Source organism: Lagenorhynchus albirostris, chromosome 6, assembly GCF_949774975.1.
Source record: "Lagenorhynchus albirostris chromosome 6, mLagAlb1.1, whole genome shotgun sequence".
Classification (NCBI taxonomy): domain Eukaryota; kingdom Metazoa; phylum Chordata; class Mammalia; order Artiodactyla; family Delphinidae; genus Lagenorhynchus; species Lagenorhynchus albirostris.
The window spans coordinates 120894763-120912939 of NC_083100.1; the positions used below are offsets into that span (position 1 = coordinate 120894763).

Below are 18177 nucleotides of genomic sequence, written 5' to 3' on the forward strand. Positions count from 1 at the left end.
GACAATATTATGGAATCAGAGTGTGGTTAGGGTTACACAACTTTGTCAATTCAGTAAAATGCATTAAATTGCCTACTTTTAAAGGGTTCTGTATAGGAATTACAGCTCAAAAAAAAAGATAAAAGCAAAATGATCTAAATCTACTACAGCAAAATATGAGGACATGACAAAGCTTGACATTTGGTACACAGACATGTATTATATAGTCTCCATAGCTTTCTGTATGCCTGAAATATTTCCTTTTAAAAAGGGGGTACAGCAACTTTTTAAAAGTGTGGTATGGCACGAGGAAAAAAACAGTACCAGAAAAGGAAAAGATCCAGAAACAGACCCAGGTTTGTCTAAGAACATAAGCATATCTTAAAGGATCCATGTCAAATCCTGGGCGGAAAACAGATTCTTCAAAATACCAACAGCCATTTGGAAAAACAAATCCGGAAGTTGGAGTCCATTCCAGGACCTGTCCACCTTCCAGAGTTCAATGAAATTTCTGATAAACAACTGGGTCGTCACATCCCCATCATCCTCCTCTTGGCAAAAAAGTCTGTGATGAGGTTACTCTAAAAAGCTCCAATAAAAACAACAATAGCATTAAAAATGTTGTGGGCAAACTGATTTCTTAGAAAAGGTTAAGTTGTAATTCCAGTTGTACCCCGATCACCAAGTAGTAGGTTTGCTGAGTACTAACTGTAAAGTCCTTTACACGAAGCATGTGATTAAGTGCTATGTTAATTACAGCACCTGGAACTGAATATCACTAATCAGAAAACTCTTCACTGCATAAGTTCTGGATAACGGGAAAAGAAACACATTCACTCATCAATGTTTAGCACCAACTAAGCACAGAACACTGGATACGCAGGGACGAACGAAACAAACTGCAACAGAGCAGGGGATGGAAGTCTAGTAAGACAGAGACATGGCATAACACTCAACAAGAAAAGACAGGCAGAAGGAACTCAGAGGGAACAGCAAAGAAATCTGCTTGCGTCATGTGAGAGCCCATAGTAAGACAGTTTATAAGAGCAATCCCACCCTGCCAACAGCATGGCACTAAGGCAACTACCACACCTAAGAGAAATAGTACACATTCTTCACCAGGTATCTTATGAGATTAAAAATATCTTCAAAGGCTGTTTTTGCTCTACAGTTTGAATCAGCTGAAGAAGAATCAGGATGAAAAGATTAATTAGGAGTATCTTCAAATGATCTAAAATTAGGTCCTAAGAATCTATGTAGTGGATAGAACAGTGATTTCAGGCTATCTTTCAAATAGATATCCTGAAACCATGTGATCACAGAGTGGGAAAGAGGAAAAAAACACCCCCCAAAGAAAGTTAAGAGGAAAAGAACACCAATTTAATTCAGTCTACCCACAACTGTACCTGTTGGTGGCAGCATCCTGAACACTGGCATTTTTATGACTTAATAAGCTATCTTCTCTTGTAACCTAAGAAAAAGAAATCATAAAAATTAAATCTCCTCAATACATTGTAATAACGTATATGGGAACAGAATCTAGAAAAGAGTGGATATATTAACTGATTCACTCGGCTGTACAGCAGAAACTAACGCAACATTGTAAATCAACTATACTCCAATAAAAATTAATTAAAAAAATTAAATCTCTCTCGTGGGTAATGAAGTAATAAATTTACATTCCTTTCCAGTAAAAATAGAAATAATCTGTTTGCTTCAGTTCCAGAAAGAGGTAACCACAACTCATCTATGGAAATATCAGTACTGTACCCAGCACAGCCCTATCCCACGCCCAAATTCATACTCCAAGTTTCCACTTCAATATGTTGGTCTATGAACCCATACGCTTTACTGGACAGCTCTAAATTATTTAAGACACAATGATATGTTAGTCAATGTACACAGAATCCAAAAAGATTCAATGCCAGAATTTTTCAAATTTACATGATAAAAAGCAGAAACATATTAAGCTGCATATCTGGCTTTGTTTTTCCCTGAGTACAAGGAATATTTCAGAGGAGAATTCTAATGAGGTCAGTTATTGAGGTATCATTTACATACAGTAAAATGCACACATTTTAAATGTACGGTTTGGTACATAATCAACACTACAATCAACATATGTAACACTTCCACTACCCCAAATGTTCCCTTGAGGCTTCCGATACAATCCCACCAAAAACCCATACACGTGGCCAGCAGTGATCTGTGCTTTCCATAGTTTCATATAAATGGAATCATAGCATCCTTTTGGGGCTCCCTCTTTAGACTAACAGGATGTTTTTGAGGTTCACCCACGGTGTTGCATGTGTCACTAATGCGTTCCTTTTTTGCGTGCTGAGTAGCTTTCCACTGCATGGATACACCCCAATTTGTTTATCTGTTTACTTGCTGATGGACATTTGGATCGTTTCTAGTGTTCACCTATTACAAACGAAGGTGCCAGGAACACTCACGTACTAGTGCCTGTGTGAACCTGCGCTCTCACTTCTCTGGAGTAAATGCCTGAGAGTGGGGCTGCTGGTCACATGCTAAGTGTACGTTTACTATTTTACCACCTCTTTTTTTCAAAATTAATTCATTAATTTTTGGCGGCATTGGGTCTTTGTTGCTGCGCGCAGGCTTTCTCTAGTTGTGTAGAGCCGGGGCTGCTCTTTGTTGCGGAGCACGGGCTCTAGGTGCACAGGCTCAGTAGTTGTGGCACACGGGCTTAGCAGCTCAACCACATGTGGGAACTTCCGAGACCAGGGATCGAATCTGTGTCCCCTGCATTGGCAGGTGGACTCTCAACCACTGCACCACCAGGGAAGCCCTTACCAACTCTTTTATAAAGTACTTGGAACATTTTATGTTCTTACCAGCTGCGTGCATTGCAGGCAGTCACAGGCCTGTCAGTTGTTAACTTTAGCTATGAATTACAATGTTAGCTGTAGACTTTTTTCATAGATACCCTTTATCAGGCTGAAGTTCCATTCTACTACTAGTTTGCTGTGAGCTTTTATCATGAACAAGTGTTAAATAATGTGAAATGCCTTTTCCAAATAAATTGAGACAATTTTCCTTATTTTTTAATATGTTATACTATACTGGTTTTTGAACGATAAACCAACTTTTCTCCTGAAATAAACCCTACTTGGCCATGGTGTACTATCCTGTTTATAAGCTGTTCAGTATGATTTGCTTCCGCTTTGTTAAGGGCTTTCGAGTCCATGTTCAAGAACAGTCCTGGTCTGTAGCTGCTTTTCTTGTATTCTCCTTCTCTGGCTTTGGTGTCAGGCTAAGACTAGCCTCATAAAACGAGTTGGGAAGTGCTCCCTGCTCTTCTAATTCCTGAAAGAGCTTGTGTAGGACTGTCATTACTTCTGCCTTAGATGTTCAGTAGGCCTTAACAATGAAGGCGTCTGGTCCTGAATTTTTCTTTGTGGGATGATTTTAACTATAAAACAAAATCTTTCATTTAGGGCTATTCAAGTTATTTCTCTCTTGTTCAAGTCAGAACAGATCCAAAGTACAACTGAAACGTAAGGTGACGAAAAGCTGTCACCACCACTGCTGCTACAATAGGTAGTGTCAACATCAGGACCAACACTTACTAAACACTAATTCTGTGCCAGAAGCCATTCTGTGGCCTTTACCTTTATCATTTTATTTCATCCTTATGACCCACCTTTGGGAAGGTATTACCATTACCCCTTTTTAAACATAATTAAACTGAGGCTCAGGGAAAGTAACTAACTTGCCAAGTCACAAAGCTAATCGGTGACTAGCTACTAGTAGATTAGAAACAGGATTCAAACTCCAGTTGTCTGATTCCAGAGCGTGTACTGCCGTATTTTATATATAAATATTATGTTTTATCTTTACACTGGGGTGAGAAGGTACATAAAGTGCATGAACGACATTCCTCAAGTCCTCTCAGCTCTCTTCAAGGTCTGTGCCTGGGAACACAATGGGTAAAGAGCCCCTTCCCAACAACAGGATTATTTTGAAATCCTAGTTGACAACCGGACTTGGTGAGACAGGCTTCTGTCCTGCTTCAGTGCAGACGATAATCTGAAAGTTGGGGAGGGCCAAGGAAAAGCTGATTTTGAGAGCATGGACGCCATCAACTTCATGGGGGCTGGTCCCTACCCACTGCACCCTTCATGAGACGACACAGCCAACTCTTCGCCTTATAACCATCACTCTGTTGCCAATAACATCACAATTTTGTTGAATTGGGGGTAGATGGGTGGTGGGGAACAATGAATTGATAAAGAAAGACCTAGAGTCATAGACTTAATATTGACAGGAACCTAAAAATCACTGTAGAGTTTCCAGCTATAAAAGTGACAAAGATTAGGGACTCACTTCTACAGGAATTTGACTTTTTTTTTTAAACTTCTTATACTGTAGAGCAGCATCTTTACTGTTTTTATCCTGTGACTCCCCGCTCTTAATCTTGCCCGAGTAGAATTTGGAGTTGGGAAGGCATGTGCCATCTTTTTTTTTTTTCCTTTTTTTGGCCGCACTGTGCTGCATGCGGGATCTCAGTTCCCTGACCAGGGATGGAACCCGCACCTCTGCGGTGGAGGCGCAGAGTCCTAACCACTGGACCGCCAGGCAAGTTCCGGCATTGCCATCTTGAGTGTGCTTCCTGGTACTACTCTCTCTCTAATCACCGGCCAAGTCACTCATGTCTACCGTTTGTATACTTTCCTTGTTCTACAGGGTCTCCTTCCACTTCACCAGGACCCTCGTAAAGGCAGCTTACCTTCTGCACTGCTTCTACATGAGCCTTCAAAATGTTACTCTTCAAGTCAGGAGGAACTCTCCTGGCATTCAGTGCTGGGCTGTCAATGGCATTATTCAGACATTTCTCAGTTAACTTCACCACTTCCTCCTAGATATTAAAAATATACTGTAAGCAACTCTGAGAGAATATAACTCAATGGAAACAGAAAAGGACTGATGAAATTTCATATTCAGACAATCAGGGAATCATGTGTCTCCGGCAGTCATATCCTACTCCAGGAAGAGTCGACTCTTACATGGGGTTTCAAACTAAGGCACAGTAATCACAAACAAGAACTATGACTTGGCAGGGACCCCTGGAAATCATCTAGCCCAATTTCCTGTCTTTAAGCAACTGAATAACTAACGATACCACCCTGGACAAATGCCTGAAATAAACCACAAAATGTGTGCCTTTTGCTGTAATTAATTTCAATTGGATTTTAGGTCAGGCCCTACGCAGGCTAAACCCTGTGATTCTGGAACTGTCACCAGGTAGATGACTGTGTTTGAGATTATGTTACATGGCCAGAAGGAGGTCACTATCAGGTAAAGACTTAACGAAAATGATAAAGTCCAAGTCCACTGAATGAAGATCATAATTGAAACAATATAAATTAACTATCATGAAAGGAAATGGGAGAAAGCAAATTAATAAGTTTAAATTATCTGCACTACAACTGATATTTTACCTGACCTGAATGCCAATCAATAACAACAACAACTACCATTATCATTACTATGGTTACCATTTAACGCTGGGCTAAATAACAAACTCACTCTAAATACTTTCTTCGTCTCAGATACAGCTTTTGTTCCATAAAACAGGCTAGCTGCCACGTATGGGATTACATACTGCACCGCTCTTTCACGTTTGAAAATATTTAACTAATGTGCTTATTCTAATCTGTTTTTTCTAAGTGTGGTCTCCACACAACTGCCTCTGGGCGGGATCCTAAAATGTGAATGTTTAACAAGCTTCCCTGTGTGATTCTGATACCTTTAAACGCTTGAGAATCACTACTTTGCACTAGACTGTAACTTCCTAGTCTTTTTTATATTTATTTTTTGCAGTACGCGGCCCTCTCACTGCTGTGGCCTCTCCCGTTGCGGAGCACAGGCTCTGGACGTGCAGGCTCAGCGGCCATGGCTCACGGGCCCAGCTGCTCCGCGGCATGTGGGATCCTCCCAGACCGGGGCACGAACTCGCGTCCCCTGCATCGGCAGGCGGACTCCCAACCACTGCACCACCAGGGAAGCCCTAACTTCCTAGTCTTCAGAGTGGTTCTCAGCAAGTGAAAGAAGACCTGATGCCCTTTCTCAACCATACCTACTTCACCAGCAGATGACCCAGCAAGCCCACCTCTGGGCTTACATCCAAAGGAAACAAAATCACTATCCCAAATAAACCTGCACCCCGATGTGCACTGCAGCCACGCCATGGAAACAACCAGAGGGCCCGTCAACAGGTGATGAAGAGGATGCAAAACACACACACACGCACACACACACACATAAATACACACACACAAGGAAATACTGTTCAGCCTTTAAAAGGAAGGAAATCCCGCCATTTTCAACAACACAGATGAAGCTGGAGGCCTCGTGCCAAGTGAACCAAGCCAGATAGAGAACAGCAAATATTGCACGGCACTACTCAGATGTGGGACCTAAAAAAAAATTCCAAATCAGAAACAGAGAGCAGAATGGTTGCCAGGGACTAGGGGGTGGGAGAGCAGAGGGAGGTTGGTACAAGTTATCAGATGAATAAATCCCGAGGACCCAATGTACAGCATGGTGACTACACTTAATTATACTGTTTTTTACACTTGAAATTTGCTGAGAGAGTAGATCTCAAGTGCTCTCTCCAAAAAAACAAAACAAAAAGGTAACTTATGTGAGGTGACAGATATGTCAACTAATTGGACAGCAGGAATCACTTCACAATGTATACTTACACCAAATCATCAAGGTGTACACTTTAAAGGTATTTAAATTTTATTTGTCAATTATACCTCAGTAAAGCTGGGAAAGTATCATGGCTAGTTCAAATGCTTTGACATTTTCTTTTCAGAGACAATTACATTGCAGACTTGAGATTATTTGCTAATCATTTATATTTGCACATCACAGGATTCTCAGAGCAACCTGCCTCTGATATAGGCAAGTGTTTTATTTTCCTGCCTATATTAAAAACAAAAACAAGAATTCAACACACGTATCACAGGTAAAAGTACCCGTGACTGTTACCATCTTTCTGGAAGGCAATTTTGCAAAAGTACCAAAGGCTTTAAAATTATTCCTGAAATTTGACCTAACACTGTGCCATACCATGCGGCTTGCAGGATCTTAGTTCCCAGACCAGGGACTGAACCTGGCCCAGACAGCGAAAGTGCAGAGTCCTAACCACTGGACCACCAGGGAAGTCCCAAACCTAACACTTCTACTCCCCAGTAAAATAATCAAAGATGATGGCAGATACTTACATAAGACTATCAGAGCCCTGATTATGACGGTGAAAATTAGCAACAATCTAAATGACTAATAGGAGACTGAGTAAATGCAGTGATGATATATGCATGCCATTCAACTATTATCAGTAATATGTTATTGAAAATAAAGAGAGTTATAATGGATTGGTTATAAAAAAGTGTTAGTGCATTTTTATTTAAAAAAATATATATCACATTGCAAGGTTTGGTTTAAAATGTTAACCATAGTTACCTCTTAGTACTGGGATAACGGAGGTTAGATAATGTCCTGCTTTTTAAAATCTGTATATTGTGTTACTATGCTGCTGATATGTCTGCCTTGGATAGCCAAAATGTGCAAACAGAAGACCGAAAGAACTAAAAAGACACTCTGATTCCTAAACACCCCAAATTAGACCTGTTCTAACAAGACTGGATGCTCAAACTCTCCTGTAGAGCTGTCCTTGCTGCCATCAGTCAGCTTAGTTAGAAGCTTAAGTCGGGTTAAAGTCATCCAAAGTCTGCTTCAGTTTGTTACCAAGCAAGGGGTCGTGTGCTCGCAGCACAGCAAGCCAAACTCTGACAGTGGGTGTTTGCAGCAAAGTAGGGTGCCAAGCAAGGAGAACGGGCAGATCATGTGCGAAAGATCTGAACTCCCCGACGGCTTTCAAACAAGGGTCTTTAAAGACATTGTTAGGGGAGAGGGTCCAGGATACGTGATCAACCTGTGGACCTCCTTCTGATTGGCTGGTGGTAAAAAGGGTGATGACTCGGGAACCTCAACCTTCTGGTTCCAACCAGTCTCGGGTTGACATGCTTGTGGTCAGCAATGTCGTCACCATCCCGCAGAGGGTGGGGGTCTCAGCTTCTGCAGAACAGCTCAGAGATATGCAGCAGACGGTTATCCACATCCCTTCAGGAGGAGCTAGGAGCCCTGTGACTCTACTGTCCTAATCATTAGCTGCTAGAGTCAGCTCTCTGGAACTCAGGAAAGGCCCAGGAGGCTACAGCCTGTTTCCCACAAACAAGAAACGGGGGACATGGAGAGGCTTTTTGTTCCTGGGAGGGCCCCACGGGGTCCTGCTTGGTTTCAGTCCCCCCTTTTCTTTGATCCTCCTCAATCCTGAGGGGAACAGGGGCAGGACAAGAAAGGGAATGAAGTTTTTGGATAGAGAGATTTATCATAAACTCAGCAGGGCCACTCAGTGTTTGAAGTTCTCAACCGGAATGCCATCAGATCTAAACTCAAAACCACTCTTGAGGGCTTCCCTGGTGGCGCAGTGGTTGAGAGTCCGCCTGCCGATGCAGGGGACACGGGTTCGTGCCCCTGTCCGGGAAGAACCCACATGCCACGGAGCAGCTGGGCCCGTGAGCCATGGCCGCTGAGCCTGCGCGTCTGGAGCCTGTGCTCCACAATGGGAGAGGCTGCTACAGTGAGAGGCCCGCGTACGGCAAAAAACAAAACAAAACAAAAAAACCACTCTTGAAACAATCCTGGCTAGAAGAGAAGTCTTATTTCGGAGAGCTCCTTCTTTAAATGGCTCAGAAAAACTGAAACTGTTTAATTGAAAAAAAATTACATAAGCCTTTTAACTAAAGTGAAGTTCTTTTTAGTTCTAACCTTGGAGAGACGCAAAGAGTTATTTTAAGGTTGGTATGGTTCACTCTTTTTGAGAATTTAATAAAATTTGGACCCACTTTCCAGAAAAACGTATAAGTGAATCAAAGACAAGAACATGTATTCAATTTCATAGGGTTTAAGGCACTCCTTATAATGATTCATGGGCAGATCCATGATTTGCAAGAATCTTGCTTCAGAAGAATACACAATTTGCCTTGTATTTTACCTAAATATACACAAAAGTTTTAACCACTTTATAAACTTTCTTCCCCTTCAACTGCTGAATGTATCTAAATGAAGCCAGAAGAGTCCCTGAGATCATGATAAAAGAGATGTGAACTTTTAGAGCTAGCTTACCACGTAAACTAAAAAATGCTAAGATACCAACAGCTTAACGGCCTGATTTCCAGACTTAAGAATTATTCTTTAAAAAACTGGCACCTGGGACTTCCCTGGCCGTCCAGTGGTTAAGACTGTGCTTCCACTGCAGGGGGCGTGGGTTCGATCCCTTGGTTGAGGAACTAAGATCCCACATGCTGCACAGTGCGGCCATAAAATAAAAATTAAAAATTTTTTAAATTAAAAAAATAAAAAAACCTGCACCAACAATATTAGTATAATATTAGTAATTATTCTTTAAGCTGAAAATGTCAAGAGGTAGCAGAATACGCCATCCCCAAATATGCCACTTTGGGGCATATTATTTTGAGCTGAAGGCAATTGAGAAGAAGCAGATAGAAGAAACGCTCTGTCCTTACCCTATGTGCCTAAAAGCAGAATGGAAATTTACAAAGGAGTCCCTCCTTCCCTCTCTACCAGGAAGGACAAATGTTAGTCCCTGCAAACAACTCAAACCCTTACCATGAAAAGCAAGGACTTAAAGCTGTATAACAAGCCTTACTGCTGTTTACCCCGCCTTTCCATGTACTCTCCACCAACTACACCTTTCTTCTTTCTGACTTCAGCTGAAGATGGTATTTGGCTGCAATTCTAAGCCACCTCTGAGAGTTACTCATTCTTCCCTGGTATTTCTCATCTATACCTGAGATACACATATCAATAAACTTCTGTTTTTCTCTTGTTAATCTGTCTTTTGAAACAGAGGTCTCAGCCAAGAACTGAGAATGGTAGAGGAGGAAATTATTTTTCTCCCCTACAGCAATTACTGTCAAATAGGAAGTATTTGCCTTTGCATTTGTAAAAGTATCATTTCTATTTACTACTTACATAATACACAACAGCTCACAGATCCCTGGACAAGGGTGACCTTTGCATGGCTAATATCTGAAGACTTCCCCAAAGGGAAGTCACACCCATCACCACACCTTCTGTGTCCAAATTGAGGGTAGAGGGAAAGAAAGTAACCACTTACAGAACCAGACTATCAATAAAACGTTTGGAATCACTTGTGTCAGGGACAAAATGGAGACGGTCAACACGGGCACACAAAGGACACTTAACCTAAGCTTGCACAGAACGTACAGCTCTTCCTCTGAGGTCAGCAGAAGACGCCAGCCAAGCCCCACACACCAAGTCCGTCCAAGCCAGCTCTGGGCTTCCTGTTCCCCTAACTCAGCTACTCTGATCCAAATAAGAAAGAAGACCACTAGGCAACCAAGTAGCTGAAAAAAACAAAAAAATTCTGCATTTCTCCCATAAAACCCCTATTAATCTGTCAGCAATTTGGAACTTACTGCTCCCACAGTCTTGAGTTTCCAGGCTTGCAGGTCAAAATCCTTGCAATAAGTTCATCTTTTTGCTTTGTTTTATTCAGAGTGCAGGTTTTGGGTTTTGCTATACTTTTTGGTTATACCCTATTAAGGTTCGGATACAAAGAAAATCAAAAGCGTAAAAACGACACAGATTATTCCAAATCTTGTGTGGTAGCAACCTGCTGCTAGATTACATTCCCAACAAGAGAAGGGCAACCTGCAGGCCAAACCTGGCCCACACCTGCTGTAGTAAGTAAACCTGATGGGAACACGGCCACCCCCAGGCCCAGTGGCTGCTCTCCTGCCACGGTGGCAGAGTCGAGTACAATGACAGAGACTGTACGGCAGCCTAGATTAACTATTTACTGACCTTTTAAGGAAACAGGCTGCCAACCTGTGGTCAAGAGAACAGTCATCGTGCCTGATTTTTAATGCTTTCTCTAAAAAGATGAGCGTTTAAAGACCACGCCTTCACTGTGCCCCGATCCCACTAACAAGCGCAGGTTAGGTTTTGTTACTTTAAGCATTCTGTAAAATTTTCTGATCAAGGAACAAGAAAAAAATGATTCTTGAAATGAAATTTGAAGATAAAGAAAATTCTGGAACTGTCTCAAGTAGTTAAGAAGAAGAAGGTAACTCAAAAATCTATTCATCTTGACACAGCATAAGCCCTAAAGGACTTCCAACACGAGGTCAGGCAGACACTGTGAACACATTTCCAACACGAGGAGGCCCCAAGGAATGGGAGAATCCCCACAATGACACTGGCAGTCATCAGTGTCAGCATCCCCAGGCTTGCCTCACGCCACCACCAAAAATCCAAAGAGCTGATTAAGTTAGTCTTAGCCTGAGGAACTTCCCACGCTGGGGAACCTGCTGCTTCCTAAGGCATCCTGTTCAATTTGCAGGTACCTTAGGACGCGTTTTCCTACACCGAGGTGAGATCTGCATAACTCTATCATTCTCGCTGACCCTAACTCTTCTCTGAGGCTACTAAAGATCAAGTCACTTTACTTCCTGTGTCACAGCATACACAGCTCTTCAGATAATCCTGAGTTACTGATCCTCCGCCGTAACTGTGTCTCAAGACCCCTCACCATACTTTCTCAAACCCCTTTCGTTTGCCTAAGTTGCTTTTCTCTCTCTCACTTTGTCATACTGTGGTTGGATCCCCCCTTTCAAGCCCTTTCAGGTAACACAACAGAGACGTTTCAGCAGCCACACTTCACACTCCGTTTACAGATTCTCAAACATTTTTCACACATGCTTGTTACATTCTACCTCCCGACCCTAATCCTACACTTGTGTCAGACTTGGCATAATATATATTCTTAAATCCAAACCATCATTCCAGCCTGTCAAGGCCTTCGTGGATCCTGACTTTTGTCTTTCAAACTGTACTTCCCAGCTGTTGCCAACTGAAAATTGAGCATAGGAGATCTGCGGTATTTCTACGGGTGAGACAGGTCCAAGTTTCCAGAGGGCCAAGATTTTGTCATTCTTCTGTGGATTCCCCGCAATACTTATTATTTTATATCTGATAAAAAGTAAACAATGAACAGGTTTGTAGGACTGAATCAACAGTGTACGGTTCTCAAGTGACCCTACCGACCCTGGGTGACGCGGGTCTGACGGGGAGGAGAGCGCTCTGAAGTGGCTTCTCAAGACACGAGCTTGCGGTCCACTCTGCTTTCAGTAGCACTAGTCCGAGCCTCGCGATTCTGTGGCTGGCTTAGAGCTTCTCAGTTACCCAATTCTTAGAGCTAATCATCCGACAACTGACACTTGGTTTTAGAATGTATTTTATTTACAACAGGCTTTTCAGCCTAAAATTACTCAGTAAAGCTGATATTAAGATTAATTTCTTACATGTTTCCTTAAGCAAACATTAACTGTTGATGGCAGAGGTAGAGAAATCAGATAAAATGCTGCTGCCATATCAGCAAAGGATGTTGCAGCCATCAAGCCACCACATTATAGCTGCCTGACAGTGAGCCCTGAGGGAACTCAGGACTGAAACAAATGGGCTGCCCACTGTCAAGTTCATCTAGCACAGCCACTGCAGCTCCCTCCCCCAACACGGTGCACCCTGAGGGGACTCAGGATGGAAAAGCACAGGATCTTGGCCCCAGACAGTTGAGGTACATATCAAAAGAATGATTTCAGTGAGCCCAGACTCTTGCATCTTCCCATATATAGAAAAGCACTGGATTCCTTAATGTGAGATGCCTGGTTTTCTTTTTTTTTTTTTGCGGTACGCGGGCCTCTCACCGCCGCGGCCTCTCCCGTTGCGGAGCACAGGCTCCGGACATGCAGGCTCAGCGGCCATGGCCCAGCCGCTCCGTGGCATGGGGGATCTTCCCAGACCGGGGCACGAACCCGCATCCCCTGCATCAGCAGGCGGACTCCCAACCAATGCGCCACCAGGGAAGCCCCCAGGTTTTCTTTTATTAACAGTAATCTTTTGATGTTCCCACTACCTGGTCTTTGTTGCAAAAACTCCTATAGATCCTCGCCCGCCTCTTTGGAGCCGTCCCTCAGAGCTATCTCAGATGCTGTGTCCCAGGTTCAAAGTACTAAGAAAGTCCACCAAATAACACATATCTCTCAACTTTTAGGTTGTGCTTTTTTTTCAGTTGACAAACTTGTACACAGCACTAGCTGAAGAGTTATTAACTAGTCTGATATCCCTTATTTATTAGTACAGTACTAAATTCTTTCCTGTTATTCCTGCCTGGCACTGAGTAAGCCCTCACTAAGTATTAGCTATTATTTTCCTAGCTATGTGAGCCCTAAAATACGCCTTGATGGCATACCATTCACCTAACCCACTCTCTTACTCCCCGTCCTATCTTAAACCCACATTTGTACTCATTTTCCCAAGGCTTCACAACGCATTTAACAGATCCTCTGGTTGAGAGGCTCAGTTACATTATAGCAAAGTGTGCTCCCCACCTTCACAACCCAGCCAGGGTTTACCTGGTTTCTTTCTTCTTTATGATCACTCCAGGCCTCCACCAAATTTTTGTCAGATTAATTGTCAACTACCTAAAGCTTGCATCTAAAGCTTTCAATTAACCCTTCTGTCTCTGACCCCGCATTCCCCTACCTTACAGAGTCAGCAGAAAAAAATAACAATGTGAAGGAAACAGACCAATATAATTGAAAAATACTGAGGGGTCAAAAACAGGAAAGACTTTCTGAAATTCAATCAGCTTCTAAAAGACATTTCTAAGAAAAAACATAATAGAAGGGAAAAAAAAAGACTTGGATTCAAAAGGACAATCTTCACAATGGCTACATAAGAAAGGACATCACTCTGTGCTCCATCCTGGTCTCTGAGGAATCCCAGCTAGTGGTCCAGGGATGAAAGAGCTGCAAGTCAGATGTTCCCCTTCCCTCTTTAAAACCAAACCAAAACAAAATTCATTCAACAGGGATGGCTGGGCTGAATAAAAATAAAAGTTTAATAACCATATCACTTTTGACTGTGTTTAAAAAAAACTTGCGATGACCTTATAGGTCTTAACGTTGATGCCCATGTTTCCTCCTGCACATCCACGAATTTCACCTTTGTAAATGGTAAAACAGGTTTATAAGCGTTCAGCACAGACAGATTTCCCAGTGAAAGGAAAGAAAAAGTAATGGCTTTCGATGGAAATGATTTCTCAGAGGTCTGGAGCTGTGTGACAGGCAAACAAAGGAGGACTCTGAATACCTGGTTGCTGATGTTAACGTCCCTGTTGGGATGACTGGCTGGCAAAGGATCACTTTCCATTTCAAGGTGTTTGAGCTTCTCTGAGACATCTTTTAATGCTGGAAAAAAACCGGAAAACAGCCGCTTAGTCTGACAGGCTGTCACAGCCGTGTAAGGGTGAAGACTTAGGCTTTCTCCACACCCCTCAACATCAGTTACCATCAATTACAGGTAATAACCCAGATCACTACGGAACAGATATTCCATCACCAAGAAACTCTCCATTAATTTGCTTAAGAGCTAACCTAAATAGGAACATCACCCTGTGTCTGCTCTGCTGGATGTGGAATCCCCATGGCATGTGTGGCTAAGAAAGCTCAGTCATGAGAGTAGAGGAAAAGGCACAGAGCACCTGTGACACGGCCTTCCTTCCTAGGTACAACCCAAGCTCCCCGCTGCAAAGCTCAGCACTCAGCTGTTTCCTTTCCTTGGCCCTGACTACACACAGCCTACAACTAAACTTACGTGGAGCAAACTGATGGAGGACACACATTTATGCACTCGCTGACTCAACCTATTACATACTGGTGACGTCAGGTGTGATGAAGGGCAAGCGTTTTAGCTTCACTACATGCAAAACACATTGCACATAAAATCCTCCAACCACTGAAAGATGATACATTAAAGACAATTTAGCTTTAAATGAGTTCTATTTAACAACTGTTAGTTGTATTAATCTTATTTTGCAGGGACCAATTTGGTGGGAGTTTGAAATTTTACACTGTCCACTCGACAAAGAAGCTGTTGAATGCCTAATAATTTCTATATAATCAGGTAGAAGAAGGGAGGGAAAAACTATGAAATCATTTGCTCTTGGTCAAAGGGATCTTCCAAAAGTGTCCATCAGTTAATTCTGTACATCTTTCCCTTGGCTACACATTAGAATAAGATGTGGAATTTTTAAGAAATACTGATTCCCAGAGCTGACCCTAGAACAATGATATCAGATTTCTGAATGTAGTTTTCTGGTATTGGTAGTTTTAAAAATTCTCCAGGTGATTCTTGTTTAAAATAAATTTACTTATTTATTTATTTTTGGCTGCACTGGGTCTTCGTTTCTGCGTGCGGGGGCTACTCTTCGTTGCAGTGCGCGGGCTTCTCACTGCGGTGGCTTCTCTTGTTCTGGAGCACTGGCTCCAGGAGTGTGGGCTTCAGTAGTTGTGGCGCGTGGGCTCAGTAGTTGTGCCTCGCGGGCTCTAGAGCGCAGGCTCAGTAGTTGTGGCACACGGGCTTAGTTACTCCGCGGCACGTGGGATCTTCCTGGAACCCGTGTCTCCTGCACTGGCAGGCGGATTCTTAACCACTGCATCACCAGGGAAGCCCCAGAACAAATTTTTAATTCCAGTTACCAGCAGTACTTCAGCATGTTCTATGAAGCAGAAGCACTGTGCAACTTTTCATTAATGCTTCTTTCTAAATTACTAAATACTATTGCTGTATTCTACACTCCTCAGAGACAACAGCATACTCACTGCCAATTTCCAATAAGTTGTTTAAAGAGAGTGTCTTAATTTTAGCAACAGAAATCAAAATTGGCAAGAGCCACATAAACATAAGCTGCTTTTCAATGAACACACTGAGATTCAACAGAAAGCTCCTGTTTAAAGACAGTTTATGCTTTAATATCAAATCAAACTCCCAAGTATATAGAAATTTTCAATGTGCAATTTACTGTTTCCTTTTAACCTTCTAAAAAGTTAAGGAAGGCAGCATTCTTTCTGGATTATTTATTTTTGTGGGTCTGGGCAACAACAGCCCTCATTAATAACAAAATACTATCTGTGAACTAATGGAATGTCCAAACATTCATTCAATCCTGTGCCCTAGATCTCTAAGGAAACTTTTTACTATTAATTTTCACTCAAGGAACAAAGTAAAAAGCAAATTTCAAAATTCAAAAATGTTTAAGAACTTATAAATGATACAAATGTTTAATGGTCTCAATTATGTGATCTTAAATATTTCAATGGACCCTTAAGCCAAAAAGGCGAGAAGGCATAACTATTCTACAGTAACATTTCAAATCCAACCACTGCATAAAATATTCTTAGAGGAACTGCCTGTTTAAGCTCATTTCAAAGGCGGGCAGACTAGGGCGATGCCAGTGATGTTACACAGAACGTTTAGTTACTCCTCACTCACCTTCCAGCCCCTCTAATCCAGCCTGCCTGGTGGCTGTGCTCACTTCACCTGGGGCTTGGGACATGGCCATGGTGTCAGGTGCCCCAACTACATCATCAATGGTTGTTTCCAGTAAGTCTGGACTATCTAGCAAATCAATCTTCAGAGGCAAGCTATAAAGGTAACAGAAAACTTAATTAAACCAAGAAGTTTATCAGGAAAAGAATTTTAAATACTAACAAAAATCTCTGCTGGAAAAATAATTCATTTAATAGTTTGGATCCCAAGTAGTTTATTCATCTGTCAAAACCCTCTGGGCAGATTCTCTTCCATTCAAGATGGAGTAAAAGGAACTGAATTTAGCTTCCCAACTGAAATAATCTAAGGGGAAAACAAACAATTTTCAAGAGTAAGACCTCAAAGAACAGAAGGCAGTGATCCTGAGCTTTGGAGAACAAATGAGGAGCCCTGTGCTTGACCTGAGGGAGTCCCTGGGCCGGGGTGCAGAGAGAGTGCAGTGTGGCAGAGCACAGAGGCCTCCCTTGGCTGACAGCGCAGGGAGACCAAGGCAAGCCAGAGTTCACAGCACAGGCTACCAGACAGAAGAGAGCAGCCCTGCAAGGAGAGAATCCTACAGGTCTGCAGAGGCCCCCCTCAAGTATGCAGGAGAGCACTGATCAGGGAACATGTGTAAGGAAACTCCCTGAGGCTGGGAAAGAACTAGTGGCACTCACACTGGGCCACAGTGCCCCCTCCACAGACAGCATGTAAAAACATGTAATTCAAGGGCATTTAGTATTAGGAAGGTTCTGCCTCTGTAGCACAGAATAATTAACCCAGACTGACCATGGCAACAAACCCACTTAACACATCATAAAAGACCTGAAAGGATCAAACTGCTTCCAAGTAACTTAACTGCATCCCAAGACAAAGCTCAAGAAGACTGAGAGGAAGACAAAATGATCTGGCATCCAACAAAGTAAATTTCACATGTCAGGCACCCAGTCAAAGACTGTCAGGAATGCAAGAAGGCAGAAAAAGACATCTCATACTAAAGAGAATAATCACTCAAGAGAAACTGACACAGATACTAGAATTAGCAGACAAAGACACATAGTTATTGTAACTGTATTCCATATCCTCAAAACTTAAGCAGAAACTAGAAGATACAAAAAAGACACAAACCAAACTTCTAGAGATGGAAACCACAATATCTGAGGTGAAAAATATACTGGATGAGATGGACAGCAGATTAGATTTTAGAAAAGATACTGAACTTAATGGCATAGCAATAGAAACTATCCAAAATAAAAGACACAGGGAAAAAGGAAATCTGCCAAATTAAAAGAATGTCAGTTATTCTTTGTGGGACAACTTCAAGCAACCTACTGGAGTCCCACAGTACAGGTGGGACAGAACAAATATCTGAAGAAAACAATGGCTGATGTGTTTACAAATCCGATGAAAACTATAAACCCACAGATCCAAGAATTTCAGGAAACCCTAAACACAAGAAACATGAAGAAAACTACACCAAAGCATATCGTAACCACACTGTTTAAAGCCAATGATGAAAAGAAAAACTTAAAAGCAGCCAAAACATTGTATGTTCAAAGGAGTAAGATAAGGATGACAGCAAGCCAAAGCAATCTTTTATTTTATTTTTTTATTATTAACCTATTTTATATATATTAGTGTATACATGTCAATCCCAATCTCTCAATTCATCCCACCACCACCACC

General features: G+C 42.1%; 1 protein-coding gene across 8 annotated transcripts in view; it reads right to left on the bottom strand.

The window, feature by feature from the left end:
- The window catches only part of EPB41L5 (erythrocyte membrane protein band 4.1 like 5), a 165473-nt gene that overhangs the window by 20052 nt on the left and 127244 nt on the right, over positions 1–18177 (bottom strand). For 7 of the 8 annotated variants that reach the window (XM_060153158.1, XM_060153157.1, XM_060153156.1 and 4 more), the window contains 4 exons: positions 16456–16607; positions 14275–14372; positions 4733–4861; positions 1386–1450 (listed from right to left, as the gene is read on the bottom strand). In XM_060153158.1, coding sequence (XP_060009141.1) covers positions 1386–1450; positions 4733–4861; positions 14275–14372; positions 16456–16607 — 444 coding nt within the window. The remainder of the gene's footprint in view (positions 1–1385; positions 1451–4732; positions 4862–14274; positions 14373–16455; positions 16608–18177) is intronic. The other variant, XM_060153159.1, reaches the window with a different exon arrangement.